The sequence below is a fragment of the Erithacus rubecula genome, assembly GCF_903797595.1.
Source record: "Erithacus rubecula genome assembly, chromosome: 8".
NCBI classification, from domain to species: Eukaryota; Metazoa; Chordata; class Aves; order Passeriformes; family Muscicapidae; genus Erithacus; species Erithacus rubecula.
In genome coordinates this window covers 18288538-18314862 of record NC_136659.1, presented here as the reverse complement: position 1 = coordinate 18314862, position 26325 = coordinate 18288538, and the positions used below count along the sequence as shown (strand labels likewise).

At 35.0% G+C, this 26325-nt stretch overlaps 1 protein-coding gene across 4 annotated transcripts in view; it reads left to right on the top strand.

The window, feature by feature from the left end:
• Nucleotides 1-26325, top strand: part of UBR3 (ubiquitin protein ligase E3 component n-recognin 3) — a 96284-nt gene that overhangs the window by 38672 nt on the left and 31287 nt on the right. The window contains exons 19-30 of one of the 4 annotated variants that reach the window (XM_079310757.1): nt 2026-2122; nt 2539-2680; nt 4904-5008; nt 5862-6035; nt 6252-6281; nt 7671-8131; nt 10650-10738; nt 16454-16603; nt 17080-17213; nt 18487-18597; nt 20126-20326; nt 21092-21228. In XM_079310757.1, coding sequence (XP_079166883.1) covers nt 2026-2122; nt 2539-2680; nt 4904-5008; nt 5862-6035; nt 6252-6281; nt 7671-8131; nt 10650-10738; nt 16454-16603; nt 17080-17213; nt 18487-18597; nt 20126-20326; nt 21092-21228 — 1831 coding nt within the window. Of the gene's footprint in view, nt 1-2025; nt 2123-2538; nt 2681-4903; nt 5009-5861; nt 6036-6251; nt 6282-7670; nt 8132-10649; nt 10739-16453; nt 16604-17079; nt 17214-18486; nt 18598-20125; nt 20339-21091; nt 21229-26325 lie in introns of all 4 variants that reach the window. The other 3 variants (XM_079310756.1, XM_079310759.1, XM_079310758.1) reach the window with 3 other exon arrangements.

Genomic DNA, 26325 nt, shown 5'->3' with positions numbered 1-26325 from the left:
AACAACTAGTGAAGTGATTTTGTGAAACCAAAGTTTTGGGAATTGATTAATCTTGGTTCTTTGATGTAATTAGGCAGCTTAACACACGTCTATATAAAGTAACTTAATTTTAATGTTACATAAACTACATTTACTTATGTCCTGTCTGGCTTCATTACATGCTGGTTTTTTTCATCACACAATGTGAAGAAAAGAGAGATGGATTATGCTGGTTTTAATCATAGTACTTTGTATTTAGGGCATCTAATGCTAGATAGTAGTGTCTGGAGGTTTTTGTATATAGGTTTTTTTTTTTTAACTTTTAAGTAAACAATTTATTCAAGAGGTAAACTGTCTTAAGTGTCTCATCTATAGCATTGAATAATGAAGTGGTTTATAACACTATACAGATTCCCTTTTTTCTTAAAGTAATAAAAGCTGAAAAATCTGCAGGAATAAAAGCTGACATGGCTTTCTTTACCCTCTTAAATGTTTATATTTTCCATATTATCTAGGTTTTCAAAACCTTTGCTTTTAAGAATTGTAATTTGTGGCCTGTCACAGTTAAAGCAAGTCATCATCAGATCAGTTCCCTCTAATCCCCTAATCCCTTGTTTCCCTAAATTTGAGGAGGTGGAATCTACTTTATGTTCACAGATCCCTAGGTTTTGCTTCCATTAACCATAATTTAAAAAAACAAAACCATTTAAAAAAATCAAACCAACTTCCAGAGCAAAGCTCTTTCTACACACTGTAGATTTGTGTGCTGAAGATGAGCTGTATGTGCATTTCCAGTATTCACTTTATGGCTCACTTAGTCCTTTTTTCTCATTATGCATTAGCAGCCCAAACAGGCTTAGTGTGTGTTTCAGACTGCACTACTAAATTCTGTCCAGAAAAAGATGTTTGTTTCTTTTCGCCACCAGCTGAGTTTGATCATATTTCATACATAATAGAAACTTTGCTAAGTGTTCTCCCTCAGCAGTCTGTGAGGGTATCTGTAGAACTGTTTGCCTTAGCAGGGGTTAATATATAGAGGATAGATCACTAGCTATGAGTATAGACACTTGTCTTCCTGTCTGAGGAAAACTAATCTCAGAAGTGTGGTAAAGCTGCTTATTTCTGCCTGTGGAAACTTTGAAGAATGTTGTAAGCACTTGTGTTACACCTGCTGGTGGAGCTAAAATTCTGTATCCACTGGGTATCTTCCTCGTTTTGAGGTCATTGAATCTTACCTTCAATTTTTTGTGTCATGAGAGCTAAACACTTCAAAAAAATTAATAGAATTAATGTCTTCATTTGGCTTTAGATTGGAACTTAGTTTTGTTTTTTAATAGCTTGTTAATAAAAGAAAAAAGGCCATCAAATGGGATACTTTCTTTTATGGACTATTTAGATTTTTCTGTTTGTGATTGCTCTGAACAGCCACTCTGGATGTCACTTTAGAGCTACTAATTAAACGGATGTAACTAAGATTTTAATGCTGAAATAATGCATAGATACTAGTTATAAAACAAAGGCATATTTGTGAAGGGTTGATCACATATTATTTGATGCAAAGTTTGACCATTTTTGATACTGAACAAGAAATTGTGTTACAGCAATGTTGTTCACTACAATTAATGGTAAAATATCATCTACTTGCTAACAGCTCCAAAGTCTTTACTACTCCCTACTTTCAAGAAGCTTGTGCTTATCATGTACCAAGTGAAAAATAATGTAAACCTTTTCTCACATGTACTTGGAAATGAAAAAGAGCAAAATTAGATGCATACAGAAATGATGTTTTGGGGGTTGCTTAACACATTATTTTTTTGTTTTGAAACCAATCAAAATTTGCAAAAACTATTTTTCTATTCTGATAAATAGTGGTAATTATTAGTATAGAAATTATTGTTAGTAAGAATTATTATAAATTGCTGCTGTAGTTTGCCAGGATAAAATATATAATAGAAGTGATAGCATCAAATAGTTGAGAAGATAGTCTAAAATAAATAGTAAGGTCTTTAAAGAGAATGTTAACATGTAATTTCTTTTCAACAACAGCTGAAGTTTGGGATAAAGAATTTGACCCTGTCATGGTAATACTTCGAACAGTTTACCGTAGAGATGTGCAGTCTGCAATGGACAGATACACAGCATTGTAAGTTGGATCATTTTTAGAAATGCAACATTGTATTGTTGCTCCTTCCACTACAAATTTTCTTTTCACTGCCAGTGTTTATCAGTGTTTTCAAGCTCCAGATTTGTTCTTGATAGTCTAAATAGTCTATAAATTTACAACCAATATCAGAGTTTTGGTTATCTTAGTCTGTTACTCTTCCATAAATGTTTAAAAATACATCTGAAGTGCCAAAGATAAAGTAGTGAATGTCATCACTGATAAAATACTTAACCAATGATACTGTTTAAAAATCATTTACAGCTTACTCGAAGGAGTCTTATTTATTTTTATTTAGTTTACTCGTAGGTACACAAAGCAGTTTATCCATAGTGGCAGTTTTCTATATTATTGCAGTATTTAACAGTAGTTTTGACATTTAACATTTGTTTCAACAGCTTAAAGCAAAGTGGCAAATTCCCTGGAAATCCATGGCCTCCTTACAAGAAGAGAACACCACTACACCCGAGTTACAGAGGTCTCATAAAGCTTTTGCACTGTAAAACCCTGCACATCGTGCTCTTCACACTTCTTTACAAGGTACAGTCATGATTTGCATTAAGTGCATTGGTTTACTTCCATGTTTTATACAGAGGTTCTTAGAAGCATGACTTTTTAAAGTTCATTTGGAGTAGTCGGGTTCAATTTTATATGATATTTTTGGTTTTGGTTTTGGTTTATTTTTCAAGTCTAGTAGGAGTTTTTTTCCTACCACTTTGATTATGTCATGAATGATTGTTTCATATATAAGCACACTGAGTCTGTACCAAGTGGATGAAAGACCCTGTTCTACTTTGAGGAACACTGTATTAACCATCAGAGTTACCAGTTTTTCCATGATGGTTTCAGGGAGCACAGTAGCATGAGTGGTGTTCCTTTGGCTCCTTCTGTAGGATTTTAAGGCATCAGCAGTGCCTGTTCAAAAATACACAACTTTCATGGCTTTAAATCCTCATATAATATATAAATGTCATATAAGTCTCATAAGTGCAGTTGTTTCTAACATAATTTCTAAATACATTCTGGCTTTTAATAATGTTACAGCAAGTGTTTTTCAGGGCTAATTGGTGCCTTTAAGTTGTGTTTGGTTTTATCTCTGATAGTTGGCTGCTGTCTTCAAGAGAAGCACATCCTTTTTGAAGAAAATGGACTTTGAATCTGTACTTAGGAAGTGTTTTCAAAGCAATGTGCTGCAGAGGCAGATTAGGGACTATAAAAATTGCTTTGTTTGCATAGCATTTTTCCTGGGCAGACTTTTCCTTTTGTGCTCTTTTAAGGGCTCCCAGCTTACCTAAAACTCTTACTTTGTTTCACTTTTAAATTTCTGTTGAATAGAAGATACCTGTTGTACTACAGAAAGGCTGGTGAAGGAAAGGAGAGCTTGGGACTACATAGAAGATAAATAATGTCTTGACATGGAACAAAAATGGAGAATATAGGGAAGGAATGCATTATCTTTTACTGTCTTGCTTTGGCCACTTTTTCTCTTACTCCATTAAGAACCTTTAAGGGCTTAAATCTTGAAAATCTTAGCCATTACTGTGCTGCTATTTTAGCTGGAATTCTGAATACTTTTCCACCAGATTTATGGATGGTGAAAAAGACATAGTGGTTGATTCTGTGGGTTGGCTTAAATAGTGCCCACTCTCTTTGTGAATTTTTGCCTATTCATAACAGCCTTTATTGTATCTCTTGGCTTTTGGGTCTTCCTGTGGAACAACAATAACCTGTATTTGGTGGTGTTACTTTCCAGAAGCATTGGTCAATACAACTTTTGATTTCAAATGGTACAATTACAGGTGCTCTTCATATTGACAGAATACTGAGCCCCCTTTTTGATTAAATAACCTCTGTCATCTCAGATTTGGTTGGGATTGATTAAATCAGTTCCTCAGTCACTTTTTAGAAAAGCTGCTGTAAAACAATACTATTTTTAAGAACTTTGTCTCTCTGATGTTTTTAATGGCTTTATCTACTTAGAAAATACATCCATTCAAAACCAAGTCATATTTAAAACTTTACTAGGCTACAATCTAAAAATACCAATTTGTGTAGCAGCCTGTCTACAATGAAATGTTAAACATATTTTCTCACCTACGGTTTTGGTAACTTGCATTTTTTTTGCCATTTTCTTTCCTTTAATTCAGAAATTCTCCAGAGGAAAGTTGTCCTGGTTTTTAATTTTAGCAGTAGTGGTTCTTGCTCTCAATGCATTGAAAGCTGTGTTAGGAAAAAGATATGGGCATTTATTAATTTAAAGATAGGTAATTTATTATTTGTAAATAAAAAAGATTATGTGAAGGTGGTTGTGGACTAAATTGATGTTAACCTTTGTGGTATTCCCAGTTATGCTGGCATTGCTCATGGGACTGGGACCTTGTGAGGCCTTGGGTGACTGCTCACATGAAAAGGGAGGGAAGATGTGGAACAGCTTTCTGTATGTGACTGGCAATAGTGATGTCTGTGCAACTGTGCCTGTCACTCTGGGGTTAGAGCAAATCACAGCTTGAACCAGTAGTTGCTTTAAGGTACAAATTTGTTTGACTGGAAAGAAATAAAATTAAATTTTGCTTTTGTGTTGATGGTCAAAGGTTAGATTTTTTCCTAAACCTCAGAATGTTTTTTAATCAAATTTTAAAACAAACAAAAAAAAAAAATCTACAAAAACTGAAGAGTCCAAAATGTATTATCCAGAACCCTCTTGTTTAAGTTGAGATGTACTGAAGCCTTATTCTTCTATGATGTGTCTCTTTTCTAACCTAGATATTAATGGATCATCAGAATTTATCAGAGCATGTGCTTTGCATGGTTTTATATTTGATTGAGCTGGGGTTGGAAAATTCTCCTGAACAAGAATCAGATGAAGAGGTAAGAATAAATGCCATCATTTTTTTCAAAATACAAAAGTATTTTTTAATGATTCAGTATATTTTAAAATTAGATTTTACCATAGTAGTTAGAACAAAACATCATTATTAACTTCTATAGGGAGCATCTAACACAAACATACTGTTGTGAGGAAGAGTATGGTATCTTGTTAAGTTTCTCAGCAGTTTCTGTATAGGTAGTCTGACAAAACAGATTGATTAGATTTTTACTACTCTGTAAAGTAGTACTAGAAATGGTGCAAAAAAACTTTAAATCATTCAGTCCAGAAATCTCTAAATATTCAATTGAAACCCTTATCACTGAGCATTTTATTGCCTCAGATCTGTATCTTCTAAAATATATTAATTAGTCAGAATTTTAATTCTACTTTTGATGATATTTGAATATAGGGAGCCATTATTTTTGTGATTCCAGATTCCCTTCTATTACCATTTTTTTTAACTGATCAACACTTCTTTTTGGCTAAGAATTTGCCACATTTTTTCCAGAGATTGACTTCTGTATAGTTTTGATTTTTTTATATTAATCTTCAATTGTACAGCTTTGGATTACTCTCTGGAGTTCCTTTTACTTCTGCTAGCTAGCACTAATGGCTGAATTTGATTATATTCGAATAAAATACTTAGACCTATGTATTTATCAGTCCTCATGGGCCTCACATCACTTATCAAAAATTTTAAGGGATATATTAGCTTTGTTGAGGAACATAATGTTCAACATACCATTCCTATCTCATGCAGATATTATGGCCTCTGTAATACAGTTAAAAAAGCAGCACAACTTATTTTAATACATAAGAGAGAGTATACCAGGGTTTTCTTAATTGTTCTAGGAGTCTGCAGGGGGACAAGAACGCTGCCACGATAGTTGGTTTCCAGGCAGTAACTTGGTTTCTAACATGCGTCACTTCATTAACTACGTCCGAGTGAGAGTACCAGAAACTGCTCCTGAGGTGAAGAGAGAACCACCTGCAAGTACAAGTTCTGATGGTTTAGCTTCATCACAAGTAAGTAGATACAAATACAGAATTGTCTAGGTTAGTTTAAGTTGTTGCCTGTGTTGGCATTTTTGTTATTTGGTTGCTGTTTTTATGAATTCCTTAGGGCTTTTTTCCTTAAGTTATTTTTCCTATATGTACTGATAGCAGAAATAGAAGTTATTTCAAATGATGCCTCCTTCCAAATGATGTATTTAATGACTTTTTTTGTCCTCAATCTACCAGAGTTCAAGGCGGAAGAGCCTCCAGAGAGAGGTAGATCTGTGTGCAGTTTGTTCTCCTAAGCAATTAACTAGCAACTTGCTTTAATTGTGCTCACCTTGGCGTTCAGTGGAATCTTCTAATTTTCCTGAATTTCCTTTTAATTCATATTGCAAGGGCTCATGCTTCTTTCATGTTCTTGATGGTAATCCTAGGTGGTAGACTTAAGCAATAAAATACTTAAACGTTTTTAATATGTATTTGGAAATAAAAGCTTCCTATCAAGCAAAAAATGCTGTTGATAGCTTACTGCTTGAGCTTTGTGTTTAGGCCTGTTTGATCTTTGCAAGATACTAACATTTAATAATGTAGAATAGTCTTAGAATTCTTGAGGCTAGGTAAGTTTAACCTTATATTGAAAGTGTTTTTAAAATGAGTAATAACATTTGTTATTGTTGTTGTGAAAACGAAGGAATAATGGGATCCTGAAAGATACATAGCCAGTAGGTGGTATAATCTCTGTGTCAGTGTTGGCTTTGTATCTATTGTATACAGCACTTCAGATTACTGTGTGTCAGATGTAGTGAAATAGAATGGATATTTCTTTTGCATGTTCATGTCAGAAAAATAGACAAAATCTAAAGTTGGGAGATGGCATGAAATAGATTAAAACATAAGGTAGGTGAGATGATGATCAGAATCCCATTTTTATATTTGATATCTCTTAATTGCCTAGCCTCCTGAGGAGGAGAGGGTAAGATGTTAGTGTGTTGAATTTCATGTTCAAAACCTTGAAGAAATATCTTTCTGCTCTGGTTTTGGTATATGTACCCTTAATTTGGTACTGCAAGCAAGAGTAGATAGATCTAAGTGGGCTCTGTCATTAATGTAACTGCACTTGTATGGTCTCATGCCCTGAATAACAAGTTCTGCTGGCAAACAGGGGTAAGTGGCTTCTGGATTTTACCTAATAAACCCAGATAAAATGCACAATGAACATGGGGATGTGCAGGCTCACCTGTATTCACCTGTGTGACATAATGAGTTACATTGCCCAACAGTGCTCAGTAGACTTGACTAAAGACATTTAAATGACATAAAGATAGTGAAATCATTACTATTCCAGAAAAACTAAGGAAATAATACTTGGGTAACTGAACTGTAAGTTAGACTAGACTAAAGCCAGTTGTTAGTTGTTTTGGTTTCGTTATTTTCCTTTTGTACTTGGCTTTTTATGCAGTTGCACATAACAGACTTGTACAAAAATACAATATGCAGGTTTAGTATTTGGCTGTCTTAATTTTCAATACATTTTGGGAGTGGAGAAGAATTTTTAAGTTTCACGCTGTTCTTCCCAGTTTCAAATATTTTTCCATAGCTTTAGAAATGCGTGTTGTTTATTCTTGTAGTTTTGCAAATTAATCACGGTACTTTTTCCCCAAGAACTCAGGGACAGCTCAAGTGTTCAGTTTGGTCGCAGAACGTAGAAAGAAATTTCAGGAGATCATCAATCGGAACACCAGCGAGGCAAATCAGGTGGTTCGGCCCAAAACGTCGATGAAATGGTCAGCGCCTGGTGCAACTCCCCAGTTAACCACAGCCATTCTAGAAGTCAAGGAAAGCATACTGTCTTTGCTGATTAAATTGCATCACAAACTCTCAGGAAAACAAAACTCTTACTATCCCCCGTGGCTGGATGATGTGGATGTTTTAGTCCACCCAGAAATTCCAAGATACGCTCACGGAGATGGAATGACGGCAGTAGAAAGAATTTTACTGAAAGCTGCTGTACAGAGCAGATTGAATAAACGTATAATTGAAGAGATATGCAGGAAGGTCACGCCTCCTGTACCACCAAAAAAGATAAGTTCTGCAGAGAAGAAAACTTTGGATAAAGAAGAAAGGTAATGTTAATAACAAGATAAAGGGGCAGTAGAAGACAGTGTATGTTGTGCATATATTGCAGTCATCTGACTCGGTTTCTGGATTACTCTTATTTTTCTGCTATTTTTGTATGTTTTTTCATTTCAAATTTTTCATTAAAATCTCTCTGACCTGTCCAAGGCCTACACTGTACTGGCAAATAAGGATATGGCAAATAGATTTAATATATTTGTATGTTACATACTTTACAAAGTAAAATTGGTTTTGCCTTGATAGTGTTTATTAAATAGTTTAATTTTCAGCATTACTTCTAATAGTTCATTTAAGAGAGAAATAGTCAAGGTTTAGCATGAAAAATTGCTAATCAGTAAAAGCCAGAATGAATTGCTGCTTTAGATAAAACACAGCTACATCTTGGGCACCTAATCATTAATGTGGTACTCAAAAGTGCTAGATTTATGTGCAGGAGAAGCAGGGGCATGGATGAAACAAGTAACTTTTCATATACTAAAGGGAAAGGTCATTCAATTCCCTCTATAAATGGATGTGATATTTTCAAGGATCTGTGGGAGACACGCTATGTTTCCTGTTAAGTTTGGGTGCTAAAGCAATGGTTGAAATTAATGTTTCCCATTTTTTGTTATTCTGAGTGATTATTATCTTCTCAAATTTATAATGGTATTGGTGTACCCATGAGCTTTATTGAAGGACAATGTGACAACTGAAATGACTAAACCCATAGAGTGACAATGTTCAGCCAGGCTGCAATTTTTACTGTTTCCATTGTTTTTGGTATTCCCCTCAATTCTAGTTATGTATCAGTGAAGACTGAGCAGACTGTGAACATTAAGCAATGGCCTTTTTTAGCTTACTTCAACATGTAATGGCATCACTCAGGCAATGGATTGTTGCCATAGAAACTGAAATGCAGAACTAGAAGCAAGCTTGAGCTGCTTGCAGTATTTTTTCAATTGCAGTGTCATATTCCCATGGGCCATCATGGAAAATTACTGAGCTGTACTGAATCTGTCAGAGTTTGTTTATGTCTTTTTATTAAATGCATCTATTTACAGTTACTCTGCTTTTATTCAAGGTGTTTATTGAGAATTTTCCAGGGAGAAATAAATAAAATCAAGTCTAATGAATGCTCTGGTCTGACCCTCAGAATAATAAATCTTAGTGATGTTGTAAATAGAAGTTATTTTGGAAAATGGTGACTGTACAGTGTAGCAGATAAATGGGCAGAGATATTTGGGTCTTTCAGAGGCCTCTAAGAAAACAAGTTAGAAGCTTTGACTTATAAACAAGTGACATCAGGTTACACTGTATGAGCTTCTTTGGGTCTGTGCATGCCAATTCCTGTGCCAGGACACTGATAACCAGACAGTGCTTGAGAATAAAGAGGACTCACTCAGCAGGGTATCAGATACTGAGTGATGTTTTTAAAGCCCATGTTAGTTATCTGAATTGTCTCTGAGCAGTGGAAAAAATGCCTTGTAAATGCTGATGCACAGAATTTGTAGCTATGATAGAACTTCTGTAGCTGCACTGGGGAGGTGCTGTCTAAACCCCTCAGCCGAGGACATTTTCTGTGTCCTGAGCAGCTGTGGTGTAGGGCTTCTGTTTGTTTTTCCTACTTCCACTCTCCTATTTCCTTTATTTGTAAACTCACGTCAAAGTAAGGAAAATTAATGCCTATTTTCTTCATGTTTTTACATGCATCAATATTGCTCTACCCACTGCAGTATAGATTTGTATAGGGAGTTGTATATCTGGTCATACAGCCTTGTACAGGTCACTGATACAGTTTAAATGGAAGGATAGACAAGAGTAAGTCTCTCTAATGTTTTCCATTTGTAAAACCAGAACTGTGACAAACAGTGAAGAAAAGTTAGTGAAGTCAGTTTGGCTGACTTAATCTGGACACAATCTCAAAGTTCTTTAAATCCCCGTATAAAAGCTCTTGGTGGCCAACATCAGTATCTTGGGTGGAAGTGGGGGAGAAGGAAGCTCTGTGAGGAGGCTTAGCTGGGAAATAAATTATTCATAGTTGTTTCCCGTGCCATCAAGCTTGATCTCAAAAGGGCATGAGGTAGGCTTTTATTATTATTGTTATCATTAACTTGCACATGTTGGTTTCTCACAGAAGTGCTCATTTTTGTACAAATGACATTGTTCTCTTGCTTTCCTCCTATGCGTAACAGATAAAGTGTCAAGATTAGGGTCTTGAGTTCCTTTTCTTGCAATGTTATGGCCTAATCTGTTAAAAGATCCTGTGGTAAACACCTTTGAAGGGTGTTTTAGGACAGGATTTTATTCTGATTTTTCAGACTCGAAAGTAACACTAATTTCTTTAAAAACTCTACTTTCAAAAATCAAAAAATTCCCTTTTTAGGCTTGGAAATTATTCCTTTAGATCAACCTTAATTTGGAATGATGCTGTTTAAGGTGGTAATTACAATCAGCTTGACATTTTCAAGTTTTCTTCTGCTCCATTATGTATGCTTATTTTTTCTTCTTCCCCCTTCTTTCACATAGACGACAGAAGGCCAGAGAAAGGCAACAGAAACTGTTGGCTGAATTTGCCTCGAGGCAGAAAAGCTTCATGGAAACTGCCATGGATGTTGGTAAGTTGTTGTGTGATTGAATGCTTGCTTTTATGCCTTTTCTCACATGTTAGCATTAAGGTTTCTACTCTGTTCAAAAAACAAAGACACACACAAAAAACAGCCAACCATCTACTACTGTAACCAAAAAGGAAACCCTCTCCTCAGAGTCTACTTTTGTATCCACTTGTTGTCTTTAACTTCTTAGGGAACTTAACTTTGTTTTTAGGACAGATATTACTGAATCCATAGATTAAATCTCTAGCACATAAATTTATTCCTAGTTTCTGTTAATATACAGTACATGAAATTATTAAATGTGTGATAAGTTTAAAAGTATTTCCCTTTAATATAACATGTCCCCAAATTAGTTTGTATGTTAAGATTGTATTTTTCTTTAATATGTAGTAATAAAATTCAAGATTACTTTTCCATAGAGCCCCAAAGTTCAATAAGGTGAAAATTTTGCCTTCTAAATGCATTTATGGATCTAGGGAAAGCATAATTTTTAGATCATCTCAGTTGCTATAAGTGCTTTCAATATTTCAAATACTGGCTTTACAGCACAATCAGGTCAAGTAACTGGGAAACTTTGATTCTTAAGTCACTTAAATTTTGAATTCTTCATCTTGCAACTTTGAAATTGATGAAGTTTATATATGAAATTAGATATGTGTATATATATATATGGATATAGATGTACCTGTCAATAGCTATATAGCTGTATCTGCATATATGCATAAATATGCATAAATAATTCCATGCATAAGTTTTATAAGCTATGTTTTAAAGATAACTGCTTTGATTTGGGAATGAATCATGGTAGCTAAATCAGTAAATTACACAGCATATATTTTTTTGAAGGACTGTGAACACTTAGCTTTTAGTTAATTAATATTAAATTCTCAGATAGGCAGACCTTGGGCCTTTGTGTTTATGATTGTTAAAAAGTTGTTGCGTATGCAAGATTTAAATCACTTGCTTCTTAGTATTTAAAGAATTAATAACTTCTGATGCCTCAATGTAAAATGTAGTGTTTGTTGTCAGTTATACCAGCTCATGCACAGCACCAGATAGAATCAACTTTGCATTTTCATTAACAGTTTTCAGTGTCTTATATGTTGTCATTCCATTTTCTGACTTTGTTATGAAAATAAACTGAAGTAGTACTAAAGTCCAGTACTAGCTTTTATGTTCTGACTGGCATTAAAATAGCTCTCAGAAAGTAAGTTCATATACCATTATAGTGCATAGGGTTTGTTTAATTTTTGCCAGGAGTATTTTCTTCAGCTTACTGAATCTAAGTGGTTTGTTTGGCTGTGAATGCAGTCTTTATATGTATGATACAGAAAATTACTGAAAATGTTGCAGAAACTGTAGTTACTCTAATTTTAAAGCACAAGACACAGTAAACTGAAATGAGTCTTTCTGGAGTGATTAAGTTTAAAACTACTGTTATGTAGTTCATAGGTTTACCCTGAATTGTAGCATAGCAGTGCTGAAATAGCTATTTGAAAATTAAAAAATCTTTTCATACTAAAATCAGTAGGAATTCATTCCCCTTTCACACAAAGTCTGTCATCTGTTATTTTGTTATAGATTGAAGACCAGCAGTAGGTTTATTTCTTAATTTTGTTCACTTGTTATAACAGTAATATTACTGTCAAAAATGCAGGGGTGGTGAGGCTTCAGCTCCCTTGTTTTGTCACTGTTTCAGTTGGTATCATCTGGGCAAATTTTTATTATTATCATCATCATCTTTTAAACATTCAGTTATGAAAGTAGATGTGATTCACTGCTAAGATATGAGAGCTGTAATTGGTTTTGGATATAGCATTTGAAAACTTCATAATACCTTTCTATTGACAGAGTAGAAGACTGGAAATACTCTGAAAATAAATGTGCTTAGGAAGAGATAGGAATAATGGAGAATAGCCAAAGCTTAAAGATTATTTTATTATAACCTATATACTTCTTAGTTTCTCAAGTGTTTAATAAAGTGCACAGAGGCACTCTTAATACCCTGAGGAATTCCTCATTGATTGTTGGGATGTTGCAATGAATGTGGCTCAAAAGGAAGTTACCTAATTACATGTTAATTATTCAATAGTAAATGTGTCTCATTTTACTAGTAGAATTTATTTATTTGAATTGACATACACAAATTCATCTGAGATTCTGAAAATAAAGGTTGGCATTTTCTTTCACATAGTTACTGTAGGAAAAAAATCCAATTACATAGCACTTTCCATTTGTGCTCCCTGTTTCATTCTATTTATATTCTGTGACATCTGCAGAACTGCATTGCCATTCAAGCTTGCCTGGAAGTAATTAGATGAAATTTAGAAACAGTTATGTTAATGAGCTAGGATAGAACAGCATCCACCGTGCTGTCTTTAGCTGTTAGACTGCAGGATAAACAAAAAAAAAGGAGAAAACCAAGAAAAGTATTCTAAAAACAGCAGATAGAGCTCTTGAGGTGTCTGAGGGACTGTCCAGAGAGTCAAAAATGTGGTGCTGGTTTCAGCTCCAGAGGTCTTCCTGCTCCTGGCTACAGCTCCTGGTTACAGCTCCTCTGAGCTCTTTGGGAGCTCTGCCTCAGGGTTTGTCTGTGTGGAACTCTGTGCCAGAGATTTTTGAAACCTTCATAACCTTCAGAAGAGACTTGCTAAGAACAAAACTAAACCACTCAGTTCTACATTAACAGTAGCCTTTAACAAATTACAGTTATATTTGTAAAGATGTCTGTCTGAATTTTATAAAAACAAGATATGATCTGTTCCAGGCAAGCTGCTGAACTACTTACCATATTAAAAATTTGTAAATTGGTTGTTAATTATAAATGCTAAGATACCTTTCATTTCTTCAGTAGTTTTCATGTCTCTGAAATGGCTGGTGTGATTTTTAAACTTTTTTAATACATCCTGATAAGTATGCAAATGATCTTTTATAACTTTCTTGCAATGTGTATCTTAGCAGGATGTCATTTTGTCCTTCATGAAACATTCCTTAGTTAGACTTAAAAAGAAGCTGAGAGTTTTAATGCAAGGTGACATATATTTCCTAACACTCAATCTTCTGAACCCAGATAGAAAAATAAATTAGGTACTGATCTCTTGAGAATATATATGCTGGGTCAGGGCAAAGAATATTAGCATACTAATGGTTGCTTTGATACCAAGGGGCTGCTTTGACACAATGTGTACAGCAGGACAAATGTTGACTACAGTCAGTGGAGATTATGAGCTATATTTACTGTGTTTACAGAGCCCTTTTGGTTTTGGGGTGTTGCTGGGTAGAGGAAACAATGGAATACATCTTTAGCTCTGGAGAGTAGAAATGAAATTGAATTCAGGTAGCAATGCATTCTGCAGTACATCAGTGTGCTAGTTTTTAGCAGGTTGATCAGTAATTTGTTAGGAGATAGGGAGTGCTAGGTTTTTGTAACTTTGTGTCTCTACTTCCATTGGTACAAAACTAAACAAAGAGATAAATAATTAAGTTTTTAAAAACTCTTGGGAACTACAGGGTTTGGCTCTTCCTTGGATTACTGTCTCAGTTCAAATTTGTCCATCCTCCTTCAGTGTTTTAAGGTTCATATTTATTCAGATTTGTGAAATAATTCCTAAGGACAAAGAAGAGTTCCAGAATCCACTGTAAGGGGATGAGGTATGCTACAACATAAGACAAATTTCATGACAAAAACTTGGTAAACTGATACCAGTACCATGTGTCTTACCTTGTATTTTTCATTGTCTCCTTCTTCACACACTGACATCATTAGGACAAGTCTGTGAAATCAATTAGATTAAATCTTTGGAGCTAGTTTGAGTAATTGAGGTTTATCAGAGCCCATTCAAAAAGAAGTAAGGAGTTTTGTTTGGTTATGGTTTTTCTGGTATGCTTATTTATTAAGAGATTTTAATTTCTTGCCAATACCCCTTTGTTTTCTTTTACTAGCTCATGTGCAGATTTTTTTCATTAGGAAGTTTTCCTTGGTGCTAATAGCTTACTTTCCTTGAAAGGTTATTGTTTGCCAGAGTAGCCAGCTACATCTACATCTAAGTAGCCGTGAAGGAAACATGCACGTAATCGTTGAGTTCTAAAATTAAATTAGCCAGATTTTTATGTTCCTGTTCCCCATAGGCAATATTAGAAATTGCATATATTGAACTGATTTTAAACACCTTTTAAATCCTGACTTTGGGTTTTTTTCCCTTCAGGTTAAAAATACACAGTTTATGATGAATGAATGGTTTTTTGTAAATTAACTATTGACAGATTTTGATGACTTCCATTGAATTGCTCAAAATCAGGTTGATGCATTGTATTCTCTTTCTGTGCTTCTGAAAAATATTGAATGGTTGCATATTTTTTGTTGTATTGACAATATTTTAGATAAAGAGGGAAAAGAAAGCTGAAACTCTACTCCTTGTCAATTTGTGCATTTGATACATAGGTGTACATGATCATGCATTACACAACTGAGGTGGTGTTAAATATAAAAAGAAGCATCTAATGTTTACTTCCTCCCTTCTGTGCTACCATTTGCTTTTAAGTTTCCTGGATGTTTTGGACATTTGCAGTTGATGCATTGTGCTTTTTATTTCATTGTGCATCTGGCTTCCACTAGATGGTGATAGACATGTGTACAATATGAACAACTGCATGTCAGTGAAGATCAGGGTTCATTTTCATACAACCCTCAGTAACTGACTAGGAAACCAGTACTTACCAAAACAGTGAAATTTTGATTCAGCCCTATAAACAAGAGCATTGCATGGAGCTTTTTATAGCACAGAAATATTCTGCCTGGCATTCAACAGGCCTCTCCTTATGGCAGCAGCCTCCTGTGCCAAAGTAGTAGTAGACTTTCAGAAGACAGCAGTTCTCCTAAAAGCAATTCTGCATGAGACTGTTGCTGCACTCTAGGTTTTTGGATTCTCTATCCAGTACCTCGGCCTACTTAATCAGGAGAAAGGTTTGAAGGCAGGGAGGAAGTGTTTTCCTTTAGAAAAAGTATGCTTAAGGAAAGGCACAAACAACCCACATATTCTATATCAAGAGGCTCACGGTGTGTATTCCTGAGCAGCCAGGAGTGGATCGTGCATTTCTTTCAAGCCAATAAAGAATTCTTAACTCTAATTGTAACATAACATAAAATGGCATGCCCTGAAATCAGCACCACCGACTGTCATGTGATCAAAGCTGTGTCAAGTGCAATGGCTTTGATACTTCAGAGCTGGGCCTTAGCCTTGATCATTTCTGTGTACCTAGGAAGGAGCAACGTAGTGCATGGACAAAACAGATTTTTTTTTTTTTCAAATGGTTTTTTCAGCTGTGAGCAAATCTGGTTTTACTAGAGAACCATATTGTTGCCATTCATCCATCTATATTCAAAGTTTTCAGTAATATATCTAATGAAATAGAAGTTAGATCTCTGTTTTACACAAGTTTTAGAGATCAAGTTTAATACGAAACTCAAGTGAAACATTTGATTCCACAGGGAGTAATTGTGCCTGTGGAAAAACATGTACTTCATTTTGTAGTCTTTCTTGGAAGCAGAAAGGTTTGTTTCAAGCAGCTGGAAAAGTTTTAGTTGTAGATAAACTAGAGAAATTATTTTGTAGTTTTTCATGACTACCTCAATGTAGATCGATTGCACATCCTCAGATGAAAATCCTCAATTTGATTTTTTTACTTCTGTTTAATAAAAATTTTCCTATTTGTTTTTAGAATCGCCAGATGCTGATATTGCCATGGAGGTAGCTACATCTGAACAGCATGTTTCTGAGGCAATATATGACTGTGTTATTTGTGGGCAAAGTGGCCCTTCTACTGAAGACAGACCTACAGGGCTGGTGGTACTATTACAAGCATCCTCAGGTATGAATGTGTGGCATGTAGGAAAAGCAGTGTTTCTGCAGCTTTTAGTGTGTGCATAAATCCTGTTGTATCTTGTGAAGTCTGGAAGCATAAGGTTTCCTATTTCTTTTGTGGATGGTCCTCTCTGAGACGCACAAGGAACTTTTAAAAAGTTTGGGGAAAGAACAAACAGTTTGATTCCTTCCTAATATCTATTAGTTTTTACAAATGCAGCGGTGCATTACAAACCTACTGGAATGAAACAGCCATCAGTGTGTCTGCATGTAGATATGAGTGTTAGTGGACATAGGTGTTTGTATATATGCATATATATATTATGTACAGATGCAAAAGAACAACTTTCAGTATTTAGATTCTTGAGTAAGCTTTTACTTTTTAACATCAACAAATTGCATTATACAATTGCCTGCCTGTCATGTTATTGTTTTGCCTGTTGTTGCCCATGGCATTGTGTGTTGCTGCTTTTCCTCACGCAGTGTTGGGGCAGTGCCGCAACAGCGCGGAGCCGAAGAGGCTCCCCACGACCGAGGAGGAGCAGATCTACCCCTGGGACACGTGCGCGGCGCTGCACGACGTGCGGCTCACCACCCTGCAGCGCTACTTCAAGGATGTAAGGATTTCCTGCCAGCAGGACTGCCACTGCAGAAACACTGCCTTGTGAAAAGATACATGAAATCACAACTTGGAGTTCTCCTAGTTTCATTTCCACGTTTAGTGAATGCTTTTTCATGTTGCAGTCATTCGGAAGTGTTTACATTTGATAGGGTCCTTATTTTTAAATATTTTCTGGCTTTCCTCAGTTATGTTTTTAGCAATAGCATCTAGTATACCTGCAGGCTACACAGTCATTAAACATCCACACAGATACTCTCTAGAAGAAGGTATTTCACACGCCAGTGTGACCACACAATTGAAATTTGGATTCACTGTCTAAGTGAACACCAGTTCTCTTGTAGCTGTTCAGAGAACCCAGTCAAGGAATTGCTCTTATCAGGTAAAAGTATTATGGAAGCACGGAGTAAGTGGAAAGAGTTGTTTTAATCTGTAACAGGTTTCTGAGCCACTACAGAAAAGAGGAGTATTAGTGAATGGGAAGGAAAAACCAATAAAATGCATCCTCTTCTACTGAATCCTCAACTCTGCGCGACATCTGGAGTTCAGTTTTAAATTAATTGATAGTAAATGTCTGCTTTTCAGTTCTGTTGGCTGCTCCAAGCAGTTTTGTATTACTTCACAAAGCCGAGTTACAGCTTTTCACATTTAATTTTGAGAACCAATTCTTGTTGCAGGGACATGTTCAATTGTAGACCTTTGTGGAAGGGCTGCATGTCACTTCCCTTGCTAGTGCCTACTATGTAAGATAATACACAGCTGTTCTGAGAAATCATTTTCAGGGAGAATAATATGGAACCTGTGACCCTAAATTAGCTTCTATAGACTAGTCCTAGGTGAGATGCCAGCTTTTCAGTGTATCTAGCTAAATAATGAGCCTTTAGGAGATTAGATTGCCTTTAAAGTGGAAAAACTGACAGTTTTTATTCTAACACAGCTGTTGGTACAGCTGTTGGAGTTAGACCCACCTTCATGCAGTAAGTAAGTGTAAGTAAGCAGTACAGGAGATTCCTTAAAGAAGTTGTTATCTTAAGTGATAAGAACTGCAGAAGTTTAATTTGACTATTGGAAAGAATAGCATAATAGCATCCATGTCAGTCAGCATAAATTATACTTTTTATAAAATTGATCTTTTTCTTTATTTTCTCAGGATATCTTTTAATTAGATAGCATGCAAATCTGTCTGTATTGTAGATCTTGAAGTTTTGGTAAATACTTTTACAGCTTTATATATAATCATTATTTTTCTTACTGTTGTTGGTTTGTTTTAGAGTTCCTGCCTACAAGCAGTGTCAATAGGCTGGGAAGGAGGTGTTTATGTACAGACTTGTGGTCACACTTTGCACATAGATTGTCACAAATCTTACATGGAATCCTTACGGGTAAGTAAAACTGAAGATCATAGTTGTTTATTTGGATCTGAACTGCTTTTATTGAAATCAATTGGATTTATGCTGTTCAAATCAGATCAAATATTTTGTATGAATGTATAGAATGGTTTTATTATGTTTCAGGAACTAAATAACTTAATCTCGCACTGAATTTTGACATTACTAACAAAAGTACTTTGTTTTCAGTTATTTTGATATATCAGAAAACATCTTTTACAAAATTAACCAGCACAAAAAAATAAAGACTAAGTGATGACTTCTTGTTTCATATGGACCAGCATTTTGGTTCAAGATTACTTTACAGGATGTTTCTTCAGGTTTTGGGTTTGGTGGGTCTTCTGGTGGGTGTTTGTTTGACTGGGAGAGGGGTATAGTTAGTGGGGGAGGGTGTTTCCTGGAGGGCTTTGTTGGTTTGTTTTTGTGGTTTAGGGATTTTTTTGTAATTTTTGTTGATTTCTTTTCATTTTGAGAAAAAATTACCAATTCCTTATAGTTTTAGTATCAGCTTTGCTCATACTTTGAAACTTAACCTCTAAAGAAACTATGAGGTGTGCAACCTTTCTTGGATCCCATGATGTTCCTTTCCATGTTAATTTATATTTGCTTGCAGCAGTAATTGTGTCATAAAGATAAATATAAAGCAACATAAAAATTACATAAAGTAATATAGCAATAAAATCTGGACTTTCACAGTAGAGTCTCACTTTACAGAATTTTGGAAAAGTGATTTTTTGCCTCATATAAATTCTGAAGTAGTTTTTCTGGTGGATTCTCTATTAAACTTGAAACAAAGATTCTAGATTATTTATGTGAACTTCTGATCCTAGCATATTGTAGTAGTACCTAGATGAGTGCATGATAATTTTGACTATTTACTTCAATTTTTAGGACTGAGATAATTTATACAGACCTGTGTTCATCTGGTTAAAACATTTATTTTTACATAATATGGTTAGATAACAACATGGGAGACCATGGAGGCAACTCCTGAAGCTGAAACAAGGTTTCATAACAGGAATACTGAGGACATGTCCTCACTTTCCAAAATGTACTTCTGTGTCCATTCTTTCATCCTTCATGTGATACAAGAAATAATCAGGGTTCTTCTCACACTGCCTGCCAATGGTTACTTGATTAGGCTTTTTTCAGCCTGTACTTGGAGTCTCAAACTTTATGGGAGTTGTCAGAAAGAGGCAACACATGAAAGGTTGGAAATACTCCACTGAAGTCTTTCTACTTAATTTATCTACTATTATGTGGATATTGTTCACAATGTAGAGTGCTTAAAAATCAGGAAAAGTAATTGAGTTGGAGGATTGTAAGACAGTCTCTAGTAAATGTAAGACCTTTGTCTAGTAAGTAAGACCTTTGTCAGTAAAATGGGGAACTATGATAATTATTTTTTCTTTACAGTTTTTGGGTTTAGGTGTAGTTTTTTTAGCTATACATCTGAAATATCAAGCTAAAAAAACAATAATCATTTGCAAGTTTCAGCTACATCTTCTTTATTTTCTTTTAGAATGACCAAGTCCTCCAGGGTTTTTCAGTGGACAAAGGAGAATTTACCTGTCCCCTGTGTAGGCAGTTTGCCAACAGTGTTCTTCCTTGTTATCCTGGAAACAACATGGAAAGAAGTGTTTGGCAAAGTCATAGTAACAAGTGTATGCAAGATCTTGTGCAAGAGGTGGAAGACCTTCAAGAACAGCTGGGAACTTTCCCAGTAAGCATCAGTGTAAGGCAGAAAGATCCTTGTTAATTTGCCTCTACCTTTCAGTTTTTACGTTATATTGCATTTGTGATCTCTTAGAAACATGGCAACCTTGGGAAGTTCATTTTCATCTGATATTGAAGACAACATATTATTGTTTTCTTATCAAGAAACTTAGAGCATTTACTGCATTACCTACTAAAAATAAACAGTTGAAAGCTGTGACAAAATGTGATTAATATAATTTTTTATTGAGTACATTTTCAATTTTCTCCATAGTAATTTACGTAGAATAAAGTAATGTAATATAAAATATATTTATAATTTCCATGCAATGAAAAAACTGTAATAGTCTTGTAACTGGAAGCTATTTAAACAATGTCTCTTAAGAACTTTGTAAGGTATGGACTATTTGTTTTACATTTGCAGATGCTCATATGCTACAAAGCTTCATGAGGTCTTCTAAATGAAAGAATAAATTATATTAAATTTTGTTACCTTCAAGTCTTGATGGAGATGCTTTGTGTTTTTGTGTACAGTGCAAGTATATTTTAAAATAGCACAAGCACTGAGATTCTTAAGCTTAGGAGATAGACAAAACAGAGTAACTTTCCAAATTATTCTGACACTTCTGTGAGACAGAATGCTGACATTTAATGCATATTTTTTCATAACCTGCAAGCGTATTTTACAAATATGAAAGTGCTACACTTTACAATCAGCTACTGCATTTCTTCAGGTAAAATTAACTAATTTCTTTTGTGTCTTTGTTCATAGTCTGAAACCAACCTCAGTAAAGAAATGGAATCTGTAATGAAAGATATAAAAAGTACCACACAGAAGAAGTATACAGATTATAGTAAGACACCTGGATCACCTGACAATGATTTTCTGTTTATGTATTCTGTAGCCAGGTGGGTATGTTTTTCTTTTTACATCTTTTCTTTTGTATTTCTGACTAATGGTATTAGTCACTAGATAGCTTTCTTTAAACCAAAAAAAAACAAACAAACAAAAAAACCCCCCGGCATTTTAAAAGTATTTCATCCTCTCCAAAATGGACTTTTGAATACTTAGTACATCTAGGTTACGTTTCCTGATTTTCATGTACAGGCTTTATGCAAGATATTTGCCTCTCAGTTCATTTTTACTATGTGCAGCAGTGGCACAAAGCCCAGAGAACATTGTGTCATATGCTTATTTACTTTTCTTCTTTATTGAAGGTTTTACTTATATCAAAATTTTATCTTGCATATCTTGTTTTACTTTCCCAAATTGTCAAATCTACTCTGAAGAATAAGATTTTTTCTGTATCACTGCCATATTGCTAGTTTTTAAATCATGACGTATTTTTTATCTCTCTGCCACATATTAGTTTTATTTACTTAAAAGGTGATCGCAGATGCAGCTTTTTTATTATATCAGCAATCAGGAATTTCTCTTCATGTAGTCTTTGGACTTCTAAAAAAGTGTTGAAATCAGCAGCCATTTCTTTGTGATGTCTGATTGTAGTTTTAGAGCTGTCAGTGTCACATACACTCCCCAAAATAATCAGTCCCTCCTTCTATACCATTAATGTTAAGGTATTCTGAATGGTTAATCTATTCAGAATTACTGTAATACCAGATTTTCCCATAAGAGCTTGAAATACTCATTAAGCTAATAATTTTCTAAACTCTGACTTCCTGAGGCCTGAAGAGAAGGTGCTGACTTGCACAAAAACTGCAAGCATAGAAGTGATGCCATGGAGTAGCATTTTTTTATTGCAGTTTCATGAACTCTGATTGCTGAGTGTCTTTAATATTATATAAGTAGTGGAAATATTCAAAGTTTGGCTCAGCAGGATGCTGAGTAATCAAACCTAAGGTTCTGCTTTTCACAGAAGGTTAGACCATCTAATCTCCAGATTTCTCCTCTGACTTGGATTATTGCATTGTTCTCTTAAAAGAAATACTATCTGTATTCTTTCAGAGTATTTTAACTGATACAGAAGAGCTATGAAATTCTCTACATAGCAAGCTAAAGGAATATTCTATATTTTTAAGTAGCATATGCTATGTGAGGATAAGCAATGTTAGGAATTTTAACAATTACATGTTTGATCAATACAGTTAAATACTCTTCCAAAAATACAAGGTCTCAAAATTATTTTTTCATGTATCAAAGTATGATTACTTGTAACCATAACTTGACATGCAATTTAAGATACAAAAATGATGTTAAAATACATTTTTCAATGTTATATAACTTCTAAAATGCTAGCTAAAGATATTGAAATGTATCTATCTATTACTTTCATATTTACACACAGAGCTCAAGATTTGTTTTCATTCAAAGAGTTAAAAATACCTCAAACCAGAACAGCATTTCATTGCTGCTTGCACTGCTGGAGAGAGAAATCATGGTTGACCACTAGGATTAGGATATGTCACTTCTAGTCCTTGTGATCTCTTCCTGTTAGGCTTGTGTCACCAATTTTCTGTTTATCCATATTTGAAGAATTTCAGGTGTTGGATCCAGCCTTATGTATTGTTACTGCAGCTCATAAGATCACTTGTGAGGGGACCTGGCTGATCAGCTTCAAGGTGGTTAACTTGCCTTGCTTTTCAGTGCAGCAGTCAAGATTTACATGCTTCTACTACTTGATAGTTGCCTAAGAACTGTAGGGTTAAAAAAATTAAACTTTTAAATAGACATTTTGATGTAACTTTACAGTTTGTATCTATGGAAATAAATCTGTACATCGTCTTCCAAACTGGAAGAGTTTTCTTTGTATGATTTTATTATGTGTTTAATTTTAAGTAATCAAACAACAGACTATCCATGATTAAAATTACATACTGAAGTAATTTACTTTCTGTAAGTTATTTCTGTCATTGGACCCGTTTCTTCCTTATTTACATCCAGCATTGTTCTTAAGGTAATGATAATACCCTTGTGTTCCTTACCAAACAGTAACCTTTGAGCATTTCTAGTTCCAGGTGGTCTGAACTATTTAATTTTTTTTGCTCAGACCATCTACAGCTGTTGCACAGTTTTTCCTGATATTTAAGTCTTGTTTAGATGAGCATTTGAACACAATGATATTTTGATTAGCTCTGTATAATTCCATGTGAATTAAACACTCTTAATCTTCTTATAAGTCATGTTCCATTTTCAATCAGAAGATGACATCATCTCCTGTCCTAAAAGATGCCAGTTTACAGCTGAATGCCAGCTTTGCAGTGGATTACTGCAAGCTGGAATGGGAATGTGGAACAACACGTAGCCAGTTGCTGCAGGTTATTCTTTCTCCTTCAGGAAAAAAGGAACTTAATTTTCTTCATTTTTGCTTACCCAGGCATATGTAGCAGGCACTGGTAGCAGAGAAAAAAAAATAACGAAAGAACTCTACCACCTCATGGGAGGGGTAGCTGCTTTCTGTTTTCTAGCAAAAGAGGCATTCTGGGTCATGGCATCCTGCTTTGCATGCACAGCTGGAACAGCAGCTCCTTGACTACCTCCTGCTTTTCCAGCAGTCACGTCTTGTTATATTTGTACTATTTTCATGCATTCCTCCCTGTCTTTGCTGCCATTTATGAGATTAGTGTAGGGTGTCGTTCCCAAATCATGTGCCTAGCTTTAATTTTAGTAGTTCCAATTCAAAGCATTGAAGGCTGTGGTGATATCTTGGAGGACAGTTCATGTATTGCATAGCAGTAGTTTCTTGCTTTTGTTGGCTGTGCAAACAAATCTTTTGGGTTTTCTGTCAGCTATGTATAGACTAATGGAAGAGCCATGTGTTCTTTCCTTCTGAGTCTGTGTCTCAGTATCTGGGGTTTTTCCATGTATGTGTTGTGTTTGTAAATTGAAGTAAGAAATGTCACAGTGCTTAGTATGCTTCTTCTGTCCCAACAGAATGAGCAAGTCCATCCAAATATATTCCCTTTCTGGAAAGGACATTGCATTTTTACTTCTCCCTACTCTGTCCTGGTAGGAATGCTCAGAGATATGAAATCACTCTTCCCACCCCCAGTATGTTCCTTTAGTAAAAGCCCCCAAGAAGGGATGAAGTAGGTCTGTTTTTTATCAGTAGTCAGGACAGCTGACTAATTTTCTCTGGGTTTTTTCTGTGAGTGAGGAGGATAAAGGCAGTGTTTTACAAAATTCTTTGCTCCAATGAATGACACGGAGATTTCTAGATAGGAAAAGAAGACACTCATATGGATTTTCTTTCTCATTCCTTCATGTTGAGGAGTCTGAGATAGCAAAGGATTCTTTCAGAGATCACTCTGTATTCCACACTCCTATCAGATGCCCCCAGTTTTTCTTCATTACTTTTCTTCAGTAAAGGGCAGAGGGTACAGAGATTCTCAAGGCAGAAGGGAGCTCCAGTTAGGGAGGATATGCACTGGTCTTCAAAAATAATTGATATCTATACTTGATGTAGGATATTTTCTGAAGGATAAATGTTCATTTTCATGGAAGATGCTTTCTCTGCTGTTGCATTTTGATGCCAAGTTACAAATAGGTTTTGAAAGAGAAATATTGAAGGAAAAGATTAATGCTTACATTTCCAAGAAAGCTGAACTATAAGGTGCTGCTTTTGCAGAGCTGGGCACAGTAAAGAAGTGTGGGAGGTGAGACTTGATATCATATATGTGAACAGAGTATATGATGCAGAAATAACTTTCCTTACATTCCTTATAGTAAAATGTACCATAGGACACCTTGTATACCAGCAAGAGGCATTTTTCAGAATTGTCCCTGAGGTTTGTTTTGTGAAATGGCACATGAGGCTTGGTGAAAGGGAAATTTAAAATTGTAGATCTAGAAAATAATTCTTAAACATTCAGGTAGTCTTTTTGATTTAAATCTTACTTATCTTAGTTTTAATGAGAGAGTGTCACTGATTTTGTTCTTCAAATTAGTTATCAGAAGGTTTATAGAAATAAAACGTACTGATTTCCTTCATATTCCCATGATGAACTAGCACATGCTGATCTGCGGTTGCTATTTTGTCCACTAATATGAAATCCCTGTCCCTGCTTCCTTGCTGGTAGATTTTCAGAAGTTCAGTGAGCACTGCAAATCGCCTGAAGAGTGGAAAATTCCCCTGTCACACAGATGCCCTTATCAGCAGCAACCAGATGGAGCTCTGAGCAGGCACATTATCAATGTTAAATTGCCTTTTCTGAGTAGAGAGGATTAAAGCATTCCTTCAGAAATGGATGGCATAAGCTGCAAACTTAGGGATGGGAATATTCAGAAATGTTGCTATTTTAAAAACATAGGAAAGTATCTTAGCAAACACTGCATATCAAAATGTATTATTCTTTCAAGTTGATGAAGCTGAAATTCTTAAAAATAATTTGTTTTGAATAAAAGTAATCCTGTAGTTTCTTCTTAAAAAATTTGGGGGAAGGAGGGGGGATGTTCTTACCTTGGATGCATTATGTGCCTGAAATTCTAGAATAAATTTTAATATGGATTCAGTCACATTTTATTAAATATAAAATTGTTTCATTTTTCATTTAAGGAAAAATATATGTTTAGAATGACATTTGCAGTTTGGATTGAATTAGCAAAACAACACTTCAGAATAATAGAATTATATTCCTTTATTTTAATTTTCAAAATGTATGTTGACTTACTAAAACAGCCTCTCAAAGAATATAACATGAATTGTTTGCCCCAAATCCTGAGAGTAAAAGATAATGCGGTAATGAAATATCCAGTTTCAAAATTAAACAAAATTACCAAGTTTGGCCTAAACAATTGGTGCCTAAGTATCAGATTACAGTAATACTAAGAAAGGAACCATCAGTGTGACATGCAGAGGTTCAGTGACACAACTCCTGTTTCATACTAATGAGCTGCAGTGAATAGCATTTCATTCAGAATTAACCTCCAAGTCTTTTACTAACTAACTTATTTATAAAGGGCAGTGCTTTATTTATAATTTAGACTGTATTCATATTTAGTTGATGCCAAATCCATTGTACTCTCTGATTGTTTAAAGTGAAACAAAA